This window comes from Equus asinus, chromosome 10 (genome assembly GCF_041296235.1).
Source record: "Equus asinus isolate D_3611 breed Donkey chromosome 10, EquAss-T2T_v2, whole genome shotgun sequence".
NCBI lineage: Eukaryota > Metazoa > Chordata > Mammalia > Perissodactyla > Equidae > Equus > Equus asinus.
In genome coordinates this window covers 32,334,339-32,352,235 of record NC_091799.1, presented here as the reverse complement: position 1 = coordinate 32,352,235, position 17,897 = coordinate 32,334,339, and the positions used below count along the sequence as shown (strand labels likewise).

Sequence of the window (17,897 nt, the reverse complement as noted above, 5' to 3'; positions counted from 1 at the left end):
CATCATTCTTATCATTGTTCCTCTGAATACAATGTAACTATTTTCCTCTGGCTACTTTTAATATTTGTTCTGCATTCCTGGCTTTCAGCAATTTGATTGTGATGAGGCTTGGTGTGGTTTTTCTTGTGTTTATCCTGCTTCTGGTTCACTGAACTTCTTGGATATTTGGGTTTATAGTTTCTACCATGTTTGAAATATTTTCGGTCATTATTTCTTCAGATATATGTTTCCCCATTCCCATCTTTTTTTCTGGGACTTCAATTATATGTATGTTTAGACTGAAGCCAGGTACCTGAAGGTTACTGTAAATATTCAATAAGAACATGATTACCCTTTGACCTTGTTCCCAACAAAGACACAGATGAAAAGAAGTTAATTTTGTTAATTTGTTGTTTTCTTGTATAACCTGAGGGTGACTAAAGGGTCACAAGGATTTATGAGCTTGTTTTGCAAGAAAAGAATGCCTTTAAGGAAGATCCAATCACCAACCACCCCCTCACCCTTCCCAGCTACAGTTGAAATTCAGAAAAGTCTGATTGCCCAAGGGCTCATCCGGAGTAAAAGAAACACATTTCCCCTTTGTTTCTCTGCAACTCCTCCTCCCAAACCCCTTAGCTCTATTACACCACCTGCTGTCTTCTTTCTTAAGGCAGATTTGAGAGAACTTATCCTCCAGTCTTCTCATTTTGTCCAATTCAAATAAACCTTTCTCCATCTTCAAGCACCAGTGTCTCAATGATTGGCTTACTGCACATCAGGCACTCGAACTTGAGATTAAGAGTTTCGGTATCAAGACCACTTGACTTTGTTCTACAGGGTATGAAGACTGTTCATTTATTTTTCGGTCCTTTTTTTGTCTGCGTACTGTAGTTTCTATCGCTGTCTTCAAATTCACTGACCATTTCTTCCGCAAAATATAATGTGCCGTTAATGCCATGCCATGTATTTTCTTCAGACATTATATTTTTATCTCTAAAGTTCCATTTGATTTTTATCTTGTGTTCTTCTCTTTGTTAGGCTATTTTCCTGTAAACCCCTGAACACACTTTAAATTACTGTTTCAAAGTCCAAAATCTGCTAATTTCATCATCTGTCATTTTCTAGATCTGTTTCTGTTGACTGATTTTTCTCCTGGTTATGGGTCACAATGTTGTGGATCTTTGTATGTTTGGCAATTCTTGATTGAACACTTAACATTGTGAGCACTAGAATTTGTTTCATTCCTTTAAAGTGCCAGATTCTTTTCTGGAAAAAAGTTAAGTTACTTTCAGATCAGGTAATTGTCTTGGAGCTTGTTTCTAAGCCTTGTTGGGGTGGGATTAGAGAAGCCTTATGCTAGAGCTGGTGTACCCTGACTGGTACTGTCTGTACGGCTTAATATTCAGCCATACATTCAAAAGAAGATTTCTAGAGCACTTTTCTCACACAGCTCCCTACTCTCCCATATTCTGCCCCTATAATTCCCAGCTGCCTTAGCTATCCCAAACGTAGATCTCCAACTCAGCAATTCTGTGAGGTTTCCTTCAGTTCCCCCCTCTTTACACGCAGTTTGGGTGCTTATAGAGCTCACTTCATTTGTTCGCTTCTCCCTGAGATCACAGCCCTGGATATAAGAATAATATATTTGAAATAATACCTGCTTAATAAAAAAGATTAATTTCTTGATCATGTAAAATGGCTAAATGTAGAAATTCCAGATCTGGAATGGTGACATACAGTTATCCCTCCATATCTATAGGGGATTGCTTCCAGGACCCTCTGTGGATACCAAAATTCAGAGATGCTCAAGTCCCTTATATAAAATAGGGTAGTATTTGCAGATAACCTACACACGTGCTCATGTATATTTTAAACCAACTCTGGATTACTTACAATACCTAATACACCATAAACACCATGTAAATAGCTGTTATACTGTATTGTTTAGGGAATAATGACAAGAAAAAAAAGTCTGTATATGTTCAGTATAGAGGCAACCATCATCGGCCTTTCCATCCATGGTTAGTTTAATCCATGGATGTGGAACCTGTGGCTACAGAGGGCTGACTGTACAAAGTCATCGGTAACTCAGTATCTAACTGTATCTCTGTTAAGGTGTAGCTCTCATCCTCATCATCCAAGATGGAAGCTGACACTCCTACAGGAAGCAGGATAAAAAAGGAAAAACCGAATCCATGTAGAGATACTCCAGAAGTAACACTTCTACTTATTTCTCATTAGCTAGGGCTTAACCACATGACCACACCTAGCTATAAGGAAGACTGGAAAAACAGTCATTTAATCTGGGTACCAATGTATCCAGATAGAAATTAGGGTTCTGTTACTTAAAGAAGACAGAAAGAAAAGTATTAGTGTACACAATAAACAGACTCTGCCATAATTCCTAAGATTAAATTTAAAAGGAAAAGCGTATGATTTATGAAGAAAAGTGTAAGACATTTTCATAATTATCAAAGGACACAAAATAAACCTAAAAACATGGAATCACATGTCAGGTTCCTACATGGAAAGACAATATCACAAAAAAAATCAACATTCACATTAGCATATAAATTTAATATAATTCTAATAAGAATCCCAAAAAATGTGTGGGTTAAGATTGAGGGATGAGGGATTATTTGTTTTAGAACTAGACAAAATAATTTAAAGTTCATATGGAAGAAGATATGTCCACAATAAGCTAAGAGATATTTTTAAAGGAATATTAATAACTAATATCTAAGTAGAATGGCCGTATGTCTCAGTTTGCCCAGGACAGTCACAATTTGGCACCGTTGTTCCAGCATCCTGTACAGTTTAACATCTTCACTTAAAAAAAAAAAAAATTCATTAATAGTTGCATTGAAATGAGCCCAAACAGGCTTAGTAAATCCTTTTTTTTTTTTTTTAAACTTCTAGTTTTGCCATGGTCTCGTCTAGTAGTAGTTCATAAACCATATGTACGGTGGTTAAATCTGAAAGTCAATCAGTGACACTGAATCTTTTCACTCACGACCTGTTCAGAGACAACATACAGAGTCTTTGATTAGAAAAAAAGATTCAGTGCAATGGCACACGGGTAGCTAAGGATAGCTCTTAACTCCTTCCACCAGTATTCAACATGCTACCTATGCTGCTGACTTGCCTGCAGGCTGCCCATCAGTGGAAAACGTGAGAATTACACGCCAATGCACATGAAATACAACTTTGTTTACTGCCATTCCATTTTATATCTTGCAGTAAATCCATAAATCCGTAATTCTGAATTAACTGAACTTGCAAAGTTTCTTTTCCATGTGTAAACAGTAAAGTGACATGTCTTAATACGTTGACTCCATTAATAGAACTTTGCAAACAGTTAAATTATATCAGTTTTATCATTATCTGCTAAGATTAGAAAATCAATTATTACCCCAAAATGGTTTAATATTGAATCCTTTCAATGGAATCAAAATAAAGCTTTTGGGAAGTCATTCTATCAAAAGTGAAATATCTGACACTAATAAAAATTCAGTTTACCAAGTTCAACATTAAAGATAAAACATTTTTTGAGGTAATAATACAAATACGAACTGTAGTACAGCACAGTCTCATGATAAAAACACTGGTCTGACAGTCCTGGGGGGCACATGTACTTGCAATTGGTTTGGTGCATACAGAACTCCTATTACCAAACAAGGAATACTCTACAAAGAGAAAAACGACAGTTGTCAAATTTTATAGATATTTTTAAATCCATACTTAGATTAACTGAACTACAAAATTTTTGTGATGAGGATTACAATGAATATAAAAAAGGTCCTTCAGCACAGTGCTACACATGGCTCTCCTTTATTTGGAGATTTAATCAATCTCCAATGTGATTTTTTAAATCTTTGTGTCTTTGACGAACTACTTAAGTATCTTAACAAACAGATTCAACTCTTTTGTAAATGAGCCCTAAAACCTTCCTGTCACAATTTGTCCAACATCAATTAGAAATCTTTACTCAAAGTAGTCAAGGAATGGAGTACCAAAATCTTCAGCTTTTGAAGCTTTTAGAGAATTGCAAATATTGGATCAAACATTACAAAAATATTTTTAATGTATGGATGACTTCAATAAAAAAAGTGAAATATCCAGGTGTCAAGAGCCAAGCCCCTCAACAGGCTTCCCCCTCAGTGAAAGGCAAACCAAAATTAGAAATTTTCCATCTACCAGAGTTATTTAACAAGGAAGCCTATCTCTGTTTAGGGATTTTGATGGGGGAAATGAGAATGTTTGCATTTTGAATTTTCTCTTCTCTTCTGGTATAGGAATCCCCAAGGCAACAAATTAACATATATGTTATAACATGTCAGGGGCTGGCGACATCCTAGAAAGTCTAGTCTAGCAGAGCAAACACAAAACTACCCTGGAGATTCTCACAGAAGAAAAAACAATTTATCCAAAGATTACCTCACAACCAAAAGTTATGAATTGCACAAGGAAAAATAATATACCATAAGCAAATATCAGCAGATACAAAAAACAAGAACATTAGCATCCCCAAGAACTCCACAATTATAAAATCTGAGGCTATAAAAATTTTATTTTAAATGATTAAAGAACTGGAAAAGAAAAGTAATAGAAACCATAAGAACAGGATACTATTTTTTAAAAAATAACAAAACTAGGTAGACTTTAAAAATTAATCAAATAGAACATAGAGAAATGAAAAACATAAGCCCTAAAATCAAATACTCAATATGCAGGATTAAACAGCACATTAGACAAAGCTGAACAGATAAAGAACAAATCAGAAACTATTTTAAGGAAATCATCTAAAATACAGGACTTTAAGGAGAAAGAGACGACAATAAATGTAAGAGGTTAAAGCAAACGCAGGACTGGGGCCGGCCCAGTGGGATATTGATTAAGTCTGCACGCTCCACTTTGGCGGCATCCCACATAAAACAGAGGAAGATTGGCACAGATGTTAGCTCAGGGACAAACTGCCTCACAAAAAAACCAAACCAAACCAAACCAAACCAAAGCAGGAGTGAATGAGGTGGTCCCATACATGTCTAACTGGAGTTTCAGAAGGAGGTAATCCTATGGAGAGCTGGATTACTCCTAAGCAGGATAAATGAAAGTAAGTCTCCAGCAATGGTCGTCAACCCTGACTGCACCTTAGATGTATCACCTAAGAAGCTTTAAATACAAAACAGTGCCTGCTGGATGTTACCTCAGACCAATCTTCCTCCAAAAGAAAAAAAAACAAAACAGTGCCTAGACACCATACCTCCCTCCCCCAATCCCAGAGATTTTGAGATTGGTGTGGGGTAGGTCAAGGCATGAGTATTTTCTTCAACGCTTCCCAAGCTATTTTAGTGAACATCCAGGCTTGAGAACCTGTGATCCATACCTAGACATAGCTAGTGAAACCACAGAACTAAAATAAAGAGAAAAGTGTTAAAAATAACTATATAGAAGTAATACTATCCTCAAAGTAACAACCTAGATGACAGACTTGTCAACAACAGAAGCCAAAAGAACAACAGAATAGTACCTTCAAAGTGCTGTGAGAAAATAACTTTCAACCTAGAATTCTAAGCAGCTATCAATCAATAGCGATAATGAAATAGACATTTTTAGTCAAAGTCTGAGAAGTTACTACTATTTACTGAAATAGCTACTAAGAGGATGTGCTCAGGAAGAGAAACACTGAACCTAGAACAGAACAAGATACAAGAAGAAATTCAAAACGTTAAGAAAAAAAAAAACAAAAAAAAACCCCAACAAACTGAAGCTGCCAGGTAAACTCACATTTCATACTTCTTTCTTTTCCTAAACAATCAACCAACCAGGATATAATTCTTTCTGGTCACCCATCCCAGTAGTTCGTAAACATGACAAAACAAACGAACTGACCTGAGTTTTTAAAATGAGAACACACACATGGGCCCCACCCTGATGAACTGTAACTCTGGGGAGTAAGGGCGGAACTTTTTTAAAGCCACCAGACCAAGATGATAATCAGGTTCAGGAACTTTAGATTCTAGCATTTCCTTCATCCATTACTCAGTGTGTGGTTTGTTTCTCAAATGGCAGCATCACTATTACCTGGGAACTTGTGGAAATGCAAATTCTCACGACCCACCCCAGATACCGAATTAGAATTTCTGGGGATGGACTCAGGAATCCGGCTTTAAGAGGCCCTCCAGGTGATTCTGACGCTGGCTCGAGTTTGAGAAAGCTGCTTTAGTCTCATGCCCATGACTGTTCACACTTCCACATGAACAAATCCCCTGCTGCCGCTCTGTCTACAAACTCTTTCCATTTTCCCCTGGAGCAATGTACCATGGTCAACCAATTCCCATACATTCTTAACTTGGTCATTGACTTTTCTTTTCATCTTTTTGCCTTAACTAAAGCCGGTCCACTTCTCTTATAGAGTCCACATATAAAGGCTGTTCACTCTCCCAAACACCATGTAGCTCAGGGTCTGAAGTGAGGTCCACTCATTTCCTAACTCCCCTTAACTCTAAAAGCAGTTGGGTAAAAATCTCACCTTTTCTGAGACTGCGCATTCTCATGGCTTCAGTTATCAACTACGTATGATATTGACTTCCAAATTTCTCTTGTGATGTTGAGACCAGAAGAACCCAATGCCTACCTGACTCTTCTACTTGGATGTTCCAAAGGAACCTCAAACTTAACACATAAAAATCTTAACCTGCTGTGTTGTCCAATTCCGTTCTTCCTATGTTTTCTACTATAAATGAACGGTACCACCATTCATCTATCCAATTATCCAAGTTCAAAACCTGGAAATCATCGACAGAATCTCTTATTTAAACATTCAATTAATCAGCCATTACTATCAATTCCACCTTCTGTAAGTTCTGCAGTTCTGTCCATCACAACTGCTACTGCTATAGTACAAATTATCATCCCTTGCTCAGATATCCTATACAGCAAGAGCCTCTTAACTGCTCACTCTCTCTCCAGAATGAATTCCTCCAATTCATTTTACAGTCCCCAAATTTCCAGAACATTTATTGGTACCTTATGGGATGTGAATTATATTTCAATTTTTAAAAATCATGGGATCTTATAGTTTTAATACTTCTACTATTCTAAAATCCATCATCACTCAACAAAAGTTTTTAAATCTAGCTCTGTTACTCAATTGTTCTGGTTCACTTACTTATTGACAGTTTTATCACAACTATGTAACACAAAGAACATCAATCAAAAAATGAATTATTGAATTACATCCAAATTAATCCTTAAAGTTTAAGACAGCTTTAACTAGTAACTTCATCTGTATGAACTTTACTGAAATAAATTTTAGTTTGTGTTATAAATAGCGGCACTTCACCATGTTTATAAGATGAGAAAAATAAGAACATTGTAAAAAGAAAAAAAATCTTGAAACTCATGGAAAGAAAATATTCCAGATTTTGAAAACAATAAAACTCACCATACACACCTGTAGGAGTAGAACTGTTCATGGTACAAGGTCCGTTAATGACGTCAGAAGAAAGAAGCTCATCAGATCCCCGCTGAAAAGCAAGAACGATATTCTATTAGTAAAACAAGTTTTGGATAATGGTCTATATTACTACTGAAAATGTTAAAATCTAGTAATATTACTTTATCTGAATATCAAGACATTTAAGGGGAAGTTCTCTAGAATCACAAAATCTAAATGTTGGAAGTAAATTTTACAGTAAAAAAAAATTACTGAACATCCACATGATTGTTAGTTATGAAAAACAGAACTGCCATCACATAACTGGCATAATCCTGCAACCCTTTTTGATCAAACTTAATCCTCTGAGATGCTACATGTGAATACCAGAAACCCTATTAGGGGTTGCATTGTCACGTTGTTTTTGTAGTATGTATTTTAGCATATTAAGCATGTTAACTTTTCATAGTATTTCTTAAGTATTTGCATGCAAATAATTTGTGCAGCACTCCTTCAGAATCTTGACTTTTCAATACCTACATTTTTTTTTAAGTTGAACTCAAAGATGCAATTTATTTCTATACTGGTAAAATTCTTCCTAACAAAGTGATTTTTTATCCATTAATCTTCAAAATGATCTTTAATGTGTACTATTTCTTAAACAACTACTATTTAAGTAATTTACTCTTTTGTTCAGGTAAAAGTTTTGACCAATTCCAACACTGAACTCTCAGTGCTAAAAGACAAGTCAGACAGGCCTTTTCATTGGAACCCTAAGATGTATTACCAAGGTTAAAAACTTGACGTTTGGGGCTGGCCCTGTGGCTAAGTGGTTAAGTTCTCGCGCTCGGCTTCGGTGGCCCAGGGTTTCATCGGCCCAGGGTTTCGCCGGTTCGGATCCTGGGCGCAGACATGGCACCACTCTTCAGACCATGCTGAGGTGGCGTCCCACATGCCACAACTAGAAGGAGCCACAACTAAGAATACACAACTATGTACCAGGTGGATTTGGGGAGAAAAAGGAAATATAAATTTTTAAAAATCCATTAAAAAAAAAAGAGTTTACGTTTAAAGACAACAAACACCGTGTACAAACTTAAAACCAACCTATTTCAAATGTTATTGTTTGTTTAACTTGGTCAATTTTTAAGAACAAATATTTTGGTCTACTGGATGATAAAACTTAATCCCCAAACTATCTTAGAAATATCAGAATAGCAATAGTGCCCCAACAGATATTTAACGTTCAGGGGTCAGGAGCAGTTCTGGAAAGAACCACTTTAGCCTCTGCTAAAGAAACACAAACCACCAATGTGTTTGCACAACAGAAATACAATGATTTAAGCAATTCTTGTATTAAACAGCCAGAAACTATTCCCTTTGGTTCTTTCACCAGAAGTTTACAGAGAGGGCTTGGGACAAGAGGAAGGAATTAAGTAAGCACGTAACGAAATAAAATTCAAAGTTTCAACTTCTAGAAAAACCAAGGTTATGGCCTCACCTAAAGCAGAGGCCTTCCTGATAACACCCGAAATACAGACACTGGTAGCCAAAGACAGACTTTGTAGTTCACTGTCTTGCTGCAGACATGGAAAGGTGAATTTCTGCGGTTTTAAATGTAGTAAAAATTTTAATGTGCCCAACACGTTTTTATATATGAGGAATTTGGTAAAATATGTTTTACTAATAGATATATCTTCTACATATATGTGAGTTTATATCAATATGTAAGTTGGTTAATTTGATCTTAGACACCACTTAGAGGTGACTTTAGTTCTTTTCTAGTGTGTTAAAATGCCAACTATGGGGCTGGCCCCATGGCCAAGTGGTTAAGTTCGCGCACTCCGCTTCAGCAGCCCAGGGTTTCTCTGCTTCAGATCCTGGGCACGTACATGGCACCACTCATTAGGCCATGCTGAGGTGGCATCCCACATGCCACAACTAGAAGGACCCACAACTAGAAAACACAACTATGTAATGGGGGAATTGGGGGCGAAAAAGCAGGAAAAAAAAAAAGTCAACTGAAGATTACTTCTAGGTGGATTGCAGACTGAAATGTAAAAGGCAGGCGCTGGCCCAGTGGCACAGCAGTTAAGTGTGCACGTTCCACTTCGGCAGCCCAGAGTTCACCAGTTCGGATCCCAGGTGAGGACACGGCACCGCTTGGCACGTCATGTTGTGGTGGGCGTCCCACATATAAAGTAGAGGAAGATGGGCACAGATGTTAGCTCAGGGCAGTCTTCCTCAGCAAAAAGAGGAGGATTGGCAGCAGTTAGCTCAGGGCTAATCTTACTCAAAAAAAAAAAAAGGTGACTATATCAAGTGTTGATAAGAATGTGGAGCAACAGAACAACAGAACTCTTATATGTCGCTAGTGGGAGTGCAAATTGGTACAACTTAATGAAAGTGACTCAATATACTACAGTTGAATATATGAATATCCTAGGATACCTATGTATTCTACTCCTATGGATATACTCAAGAGATTGCCTGCTTATGTGCACCTAAACATATGAGAATGTTCTCAGCAGCATTATCTCTACTAGCCAAACTGAAAGCAACCAAATGTCATCAATTATAGAATGGATGAAGAAACTTTTGTAAATGCATTCAACGATTTATAGCAATGAGAATGAACTATTACTCCACACAATAACACAGATAAATCTCACAAACATAGGAAGTCACAAAAGAATGCACACTATATTACTGCATTTATATAGAGTTCAAAAATAGTCAAAACTAAATTATACATCTAAACTATGTATCTACATGCAGAAGATGAATGTTGGACCCCTTCCTCACACCATATACAAAAATTAACTCAAAAAGGGTGTATATCTAAATGTAAAACTATAAAACTCTTAGAAAGAAACACAGGAGTAAATCTTCATGGCTTTGGGTTAAAAAATGGTTTTCTGACACCAAAAGCACAAGTGACAAAAGAAAAGAAAAGATAAATAGATAAATTGGACTTCATCAAAAATAAACACTTTTGTACTTCACCATCAAGCAAATGAAAAGACAAGCCAGAGAATGGGAGAAAATATTTGCAAACCATATATCTGACAAGGGACTGGTATCTAGAACATATAAACTCTTATAACTCAATAATGAAAAGACAAATAACTCAATTAAAATAATAGGCAAAGGATTTGAATAGATATTTCTCCAAAGAAGATATACAAATGGTCAATACGCATATGAAAAGATGCAGGGCCGGCCCCGTGGCCAAGCGGTTAAGTTCGCGCACTCCCACTTCAGTGGCCCAGGGTTCTGCCGGTTTTGGATCCTGGGAAAGGACATGGTACCACTCATAGGGTCATGCTGAGGAGGCATCCTACATGCCACAACTAGAAGGACCCACAACTAACAATACACAACTATGTACCGGGGGACTTTGGAAAGAAAAAGGAAAAATAAAATCTTAAAAAAAAGAAAAAGTCCACCAGAAAACTATTAGAAATAATTAACAACTACAGTAAAGATGCAGGGTACAAAATCAGCTTAGAAATATTAGCTGCATTTCTATACTCTAATAACTTACAGAAAGGCAACTCAAGAATTCCATTTACAATTGCAACAAAAAGAATAAAGTATCTAAGAATAAATTTAGGTATACTAAGAATACTATTAGGAATAATACTAAGAATATTACTCAGTCATAAAGAGAGACAAAGTCATCCCATTCACAACAACATGGATGGACCTGGAGGGAATTATGCTTAGTGAAATAAGCCAGACTGAGAAAGACAAACACCGTATGATTTCACTCATTTGTGGAATATAAACAAACACATGGACAAAGAAAACAGTGGGATGGTTACCAGGGGAAGGCGGGTAGGGTACACAGGGGGTGAGGGGGAGCACTTATGTGGTGACAGACAAGAAATAAAGTACAACTGATATTTCACAATGATGTAAACTATTATGAACTCAGTAAAAAAAAAGAGGAAAAAAAAAAAGAGGAAAAAAACCCCATGTGAGTTCCTCATGGGAATCTATCTATACGGGAAAGGAAGGAAAGAATCAAAGGGAGACAACATACACGAGAAAAATCACACAACCTGAAATTACGAGCAAGTAATTCCTAAGACTTAAAAAAATTAAGAAAATATAATAAGCTCTCCTAAATAAAATACTAAAGGATATAACAGTTTAAGAGAGAGGTAAGTGGGAAATCTACCAAAGGACTTAGAAGACAGATTAGTAAAACACAAGAATAAAGCGGTATCACAAAAGTCAACATTTCAAAGAGAAGGATGAGAGAACCCAAAGTGCAAAACACCTTTCCATCACCCAAAGAAGTTACCTACTGGGAGGAACCAACTCTTAGCCCGTAATTTTGATGTCAAAAAGCTGGAAAGAACAAATTTTCAGGAAAGCACTCGCTTGGAAGCACATGAGATTACCTAAAAGGCATCTAGAGAAAGTGCTCAACTGTTAACACAGGCCCCAGGTAACGCTTGCCAGCTAAGAATCCAAAAAGTTGAACATAGTCGTCTTAATGCACACAAACCATTTCAGTTTCAGTTTGGGGAGAGAAACGAGTTTGCTCATGGTTCTTTCTATTTCTATCTCAACTCAATAAACTGTGTTACCTAGTTTCCTAACAAATAAATCTCCAAGCAACCATCAACGTAAAATTATTCCTTGCTTACCAATTCGAGTCTAAACATACTGCGATGGCCACTAAAAGCTCTAATCTAGACTCCTACTTACAATAACACCTGTGAGTCTTGTAATTTTCCCCCAAATACATCATATTTATTCTTGCCTCTTTTTACGCTTTTCTCCTGCCTTAAACACTATCCCTTCACTACATATCCAGTCCTACGTACTGCTGACAGAAAAATAATACCACACCCTTGAAAATTTTTCTATCCCAAAAGTGAAGAGGTTGAAATTAATTCTGATTGTCTTTCAACATTAAGATGTGTACATTTCTAGGACTGTAATATACTTCACATAATATAGTCTATCTGATAACTATCAATAGCACATATTTTATCAAATACGTACACAAAGTTTTTTATCAGCCACTGTGATGTCTATTGTTGTGCCTTATACTTGATAATATTCCCTCATATCCTATAGCAGAGTTTCAGGTGCCATATAATGGCTCTCTGCCTTGGGTACGCATTACAATCATATATCCAGTTTAAAACCAATACTACACACTAGGTCCTATCCCAGAGATTCCTAACCAGTAGATCTAGGCTGAGGCCTGGGCACCTGTACATTTCCAAAGCTCTGATGTGTAGCCAGTTGAAAACTACTATAAACAGATGCTGTAATGAAAATAGAAGCATCATGGTTTAAAAAGGTAGTTTTCCAGAGTAGTTCAGATCTAGGTTTTAAGAGGCTCCTCAAACTTAATTTACCTTTGTATGATGCTACATATTATTTAACCTCTCCAAGGCTCAGTTTGCTCATTTTAAAATGAGCATCACAATGGTACACATTATAGGCTGCTTTAAGGATTACTAATTCTAATACATAGGTCTCATTAAATACTGGCCAATAAATGCTAATGATTAATTACTTAGTCCTTTTCAAAAGCTATATATATGCCAAGTCACATGTATTCAATGTAATTAGTATTGGACAGTAATCTCCTAGAGGTGAAAGACACCATTCTTTTTTTTTTTTTTTTTTTGCTTTTTCTCCCCAAATCGCCCCAGTACATAGTTGTATATTTTAGTTGTGAGTCCTTCTAGTTGTGGCATGTGCGACGCCAACTCAACACGGCCTGATGATCGGTGCCATGTCCATGCCTAGGATCCAACCAGGGAAACCCTGGGCCACCAAAGTGGAGCCCGCGAACTTAACCACTCGACCACAGGGCCGGCCCTGATCACCAGTATTTCAATAAAGGAAACCTTTCAAAGTTTTAAAAAGAAATGCCACCTCCCAATCCTAACAAAAATTTCCTTCTCTCAGGTGAAGTGATGAAAGACTTGATTTCAATAAAACATGTTTAAAAACAGAAAGCAACAACTTTCACATTTTATGTAACAAACTCAAAATACATATTCAATTCTAATAACTAGAGTTGAAACTCCCTTTGTATATGATTGCACAGGAGATTTAATAACGTCCCATTTGAGAATGAGAAAGGATAAAGCATGCATCTGCCCGGGCATTAGGATTTTTCCTGCAGAACACTGATGAGAGTCACTTAGAGAAAACAGAATTAAAAATTTTCACTGTAACCATCCTTATTTAAGCATCTTTGCATACTCATCCAATTATCTCACAATAAATCAGTAGATGTTAAAGAACTAGATCGTTTTTCATTTTGATAATTCACTTTTATCTCAATATGCATTTTACAAAGTTATAATATGAATCTATGCCCCCTCTCTAATCCTTTTAACTGATAAGCTTTTGCATCACGTTGTTACAGACTCTTCATCATAATTATTTTTAAGGGATTCTTAAAGTTGTATGGTGGCATAATGGACTATTCTATTATTAAATATTGATGTTACTTGCATTTTATTTATACCATAAATTATGCTGCATTAATTCAGAATACAGCATTTTCTGTATTTTGTATTCTATCCAGAGAATATTCAGAAGTGAATTAGACAATTCTTCCCTTTTTAAGTGGAGGTAAAACTGCAAGAAATCTCAAATTCCTAATTAACAGTGGAGAGTAACTTCAAGTTACAACTACAGTACAAATGATTACTAAGAAGCATTTTTATTTCTACAGGGGTCTCTCAAACATTATTAGAATTGGCACATGACCACCTCATCTTAATGTTACTCAAGAGTTTGGCTCACAGTGTGAGTAAAGAATTTACCCCCTGCCCAAAGAGAGGTCTGACTTTTGATCTCTCCTGGGACGTAATCTCCAACCCACGGGGAAGGTCATGCCTGAGAGAGGTGTCTGTTTTTTACCTAGAGGCTTTGGGTAAGTCTTTGGGCAGTCTTAGGGTGGGGGATGGCCACACCAAAAAGACTAACATGATTTAGGTGGGTGCTTTTAGCCACACCTGGAGAGGCGGAGACCGAAGTCTCTGATCAGCCTCAAGGGCAATCAATTATGCCTACATAAAGGAGCCGTCAATAAAAAATGTAATCACCAAAGCACAGACAGCCTCGCTGTTTGACAATACTCCAAGAGTACTGTCACACATTGATGCTGGGAAAGTAATGTGTCCTAACTCCACCGTGGGGAGGACAAAGGAAGCTCTGTACTTCCCAGACTCTGCCCTATGTGTTTCTTCCCTGGGCTGATTTAAATCTATATCCTTTCCCTGTAACAATTAGTAACCACGTGTATAACAGCTTTTGGTGAGTTCTGCAAGTCCTTCTAGCAAATTACAGGACAACCTGAGAGCGGTTTTGGAAACTCACAAGACTTACATTTGGTGTCAGAAGCGAGGGTAGTCTTTTGTGGACTGTGTCCCCTAACTTTACAGTTGGCCCAATTCCTCTCATGGTTAAACGAAGAATCAATAGAGGAAAGATAAAACTATTCCTTTAACAGATTTTTTACAACTTTATTCTTGGGGCCAGCCCCGTGGCAGAGTGGTTAAGTTTGCACACTCTGCTTCGGCGGCCCAGGGTTTCCCAGGAGCGGACATGGCACCACTCATTAGGCCACGCTGAGGCAGCCTCCCACATGCCACAACTAGAAGGACTCACAACTAAAATATACAACTATGTGCTGGGGGCATTTGGGGAGAAAAAAGCAGGAAAAAAAAATCGGCAACAGTTGTTAGCTCAGGTGCCAATCTCCAAAAAAAAAAAACTTTATTCTTAACCTCTGAATTACCATTTGGACTTCTAACTGTAAAAGAAAAACTTAGTCTAAAAATGTGATCAAATATTCAAGTATAGAAAAAAATGGGAAAACTACCTTAATTTATATTGTATCTTAAATTAATGCAACATCAGTTAAGTCATGTTCAATGTATTCACACCACATATAAACTATCATAATAAGGAAATGGTTGAGAATTGCAGTCTTCAAAATAAAACCACTTAAGTTTGGTAATTCTACTAGATCTTTCTACAGTAACAGGAAGAGCTTGTAAAAAGGAAGATGCCTAAAATAATGCATAAGTGAAGGAAACCCTACAGTATTAGAGTAAAGTGTTGGAGTGGCTAATTTTGTTTTTATCGTCTTATTATACAAGAAAAACTAAAATATTTGATCCTAAAGGTTCATATCTGGAAATTGTCTTACATGAGAGATGGGGCGTGCTATTCATTATATAGAATAAACAACACATCTCTCAAATAATTATACTTTAAAAAACTGGTAAGTTTTTTACCCTACTAATTCCAGGATATGATACACAAAAGACAAAGAGAGTAAAAGCAGTTTACATGTGAAAATGCAGTGATAAAAAAAAGTATTCTGCTAATTGCAATTTACCGGCCAAGTTTTCTCCCCCTCCCCCAAGAATTCAAATTCAAATCACAGAAAACAAAGGTTTTTTAAAGCTTAAATCTCAAGAGTCATATTACTCTGTAAAGCTTTGTAAAAAGATGAGAAAAACACAATTAGTTCTGTATTAAATATGCCCCTTTTAAAAACAAAACTTTTCTTTCCTTGACATAATTTTTTTCTCCTGAAAACACATCACTACCTATAATTACAGACTACTTCAGTGCAAAACAAAAGTATTTCTGAAAATTATATTTAGTATTTAATATACATCCTAAGTGTCTGAAAAGCAATTTTCCATTATAGTAAAGGAAGAGCAGGGCAGATCCAGGTACAAATGAGTACCTCTCTCAAAAGGTCTGACTGCTATGATGAGAGATTATGGTTGAAGAGATGGATGGAAGATAAGCAAAATGAAGACCAAAAAAATGATGGAAAGCTTATCTGGATGAGTGACTACAGACGATCAACAGAAGGAAACTGTTAAAAAGGGAGAGAAAAAAGACTGTACCACAGGGAAACAAATTAACATACACAAGAAGGCTTTAACAAGCTAAATAATGAAGATATCATGGCGGGGAGGGGGTTGACAACACTGGATCAACAGTCTCCTTTGAAACATGCAGTAAATTTACATAAGTGTAGCAGTCGTTCTGAGGACTTGTTGGCTCTCTGGCTAAGTCAACACACCAGTCAGCTTCATAGCCTCAAGTATCCATTGTCAAAGCTCTCTCCAAATGAAGAATAAATACAAAGGGCCAACAAAGCAATGGAAATCTGTAATTAAGCAGCACAAATAAAGTGTTTCATTACCAAATATGATGGGAAGTAGTTTTATTTAGCATTAAAGTGAGATTATTAATATGATAAAAGGGAATCCACACAACTGAGAAACAGCCACTAAAGTAACATGTAAGGAAGATTCTGCATGGTTAAACTTCAGATCATACCTAAAATCCATATGAAATTCAGGAACAAGACATCATTTGTTTTAGTCTATCAAGACACTATAATCATAAAAAAAGGCTATCAAAAAATTGCAGAGGGCCAGTCCCATGGCCAAGTGGTCAAGTTCGTGTGCTCCACTTCGGTGGCCCGGGGTTCGTTGGTTTGGATCCCGGGGGCAGGGGGGTGTGGGGAGAGAACCTACACACCACTTGTCAGGCCATCCTATGGGAGCATCCCACATAGAAGAACTATAATGACTTACAACAAGGATATACAACTATGTACTGAGCCTTTGGGGAGAAAAAAAGAAAAACAGGAAGATTGGCAACAGATGTTGGCTCAGGGCCAATCTTCCTCACCAAAAAGCATACCTTCAAAAAAAAAAAAAAGGAGAGAGGAAAACAAATTCACAATTTTTCATGATCCTAGAACTATCTATATTATATATTTTTTTGGAAACTATTATGTTATTATTAAGGAATCCACTTCTATGAGTGTCATAAAGCCCAGGTTGTGTTAACAGTGACAAGTTCTGGAGGTATCTACATCCAACTCTGGACTGTCCGGTTATAACCACTGTCCTCTCTCTATCTCAGCTGAAAACCCAGACCTGTGAGGCTTCAATCCCTGCCCTCCCATTCCTGGAAGATGCCAAAGCCAACTACGGAGGAGGATTTTTCAGAGAAGATGACTGTGTCTTCCCAGAAGACAAATCCTCTACCCTGCTTTATGAGGTAAATAGCACCCCCAAACTACGGACAGGGTGGGACCTGTGCAGTATTTTTTTTTAAATAAAAGAATCCTAAATACCAAAAGTAATATCCAAGTCCTACCTTGAAGCCAACGTAGCCCCCTCTATAAAATTTCCAGCAGATGGTCTAGTGACCCTTTGTGAACACTTCCCAGAACAGACAGCTCACATTAATCCTGCTGTTTCTGTTTTTCCATAAACAGAAATAAAAGTGATATTATGTAGAGTCTCACCATACTATATACACTTTTTTCTTTTTCGTTTTTTTTTTCTTTTGCTGAGAAAGATTTGCCCTGAGATAACATCTATGCTAATCTTACACTATTTTGTATGTGGGTTGCCACCACAGCATGGCTGACAAGTGGTGTAGGTCC

General features: G+C 36.9%; 1 protein-coding gene across 13 annotated transcripts in view; it reads right to left on the bottom strand.

Moving 5' to 3' along the window:
• The window catches only part of PTBP3 (polypyrimidine tract binding protein 3), a 103,748-nt gene that overhangs the window by 57,041 nt on the left and 28,810 nt on the right, over positions 1–17,897 (bottom strand). For 8 of the 13 annotated variants that reach the window (XM_070518984.1, XM_070518994.1, XM_070518991.1 and 5 more), the window contains one exon: positions 7,436–7,508. In XM_070518984.1, the coding sequence (XP_070375085.1) occupies positions 7,436–7,508 (73 nt within the window). Of the gene's footprint in view, positions 1–7,426; positions 7,509–17,897 lie in introns of all 13 variants that reach the window. The other 5 variants (XM_070518997.1, XM_070518985.1, XM_070518992.1 and 2 more) reach the window with 1 other exon arrangement.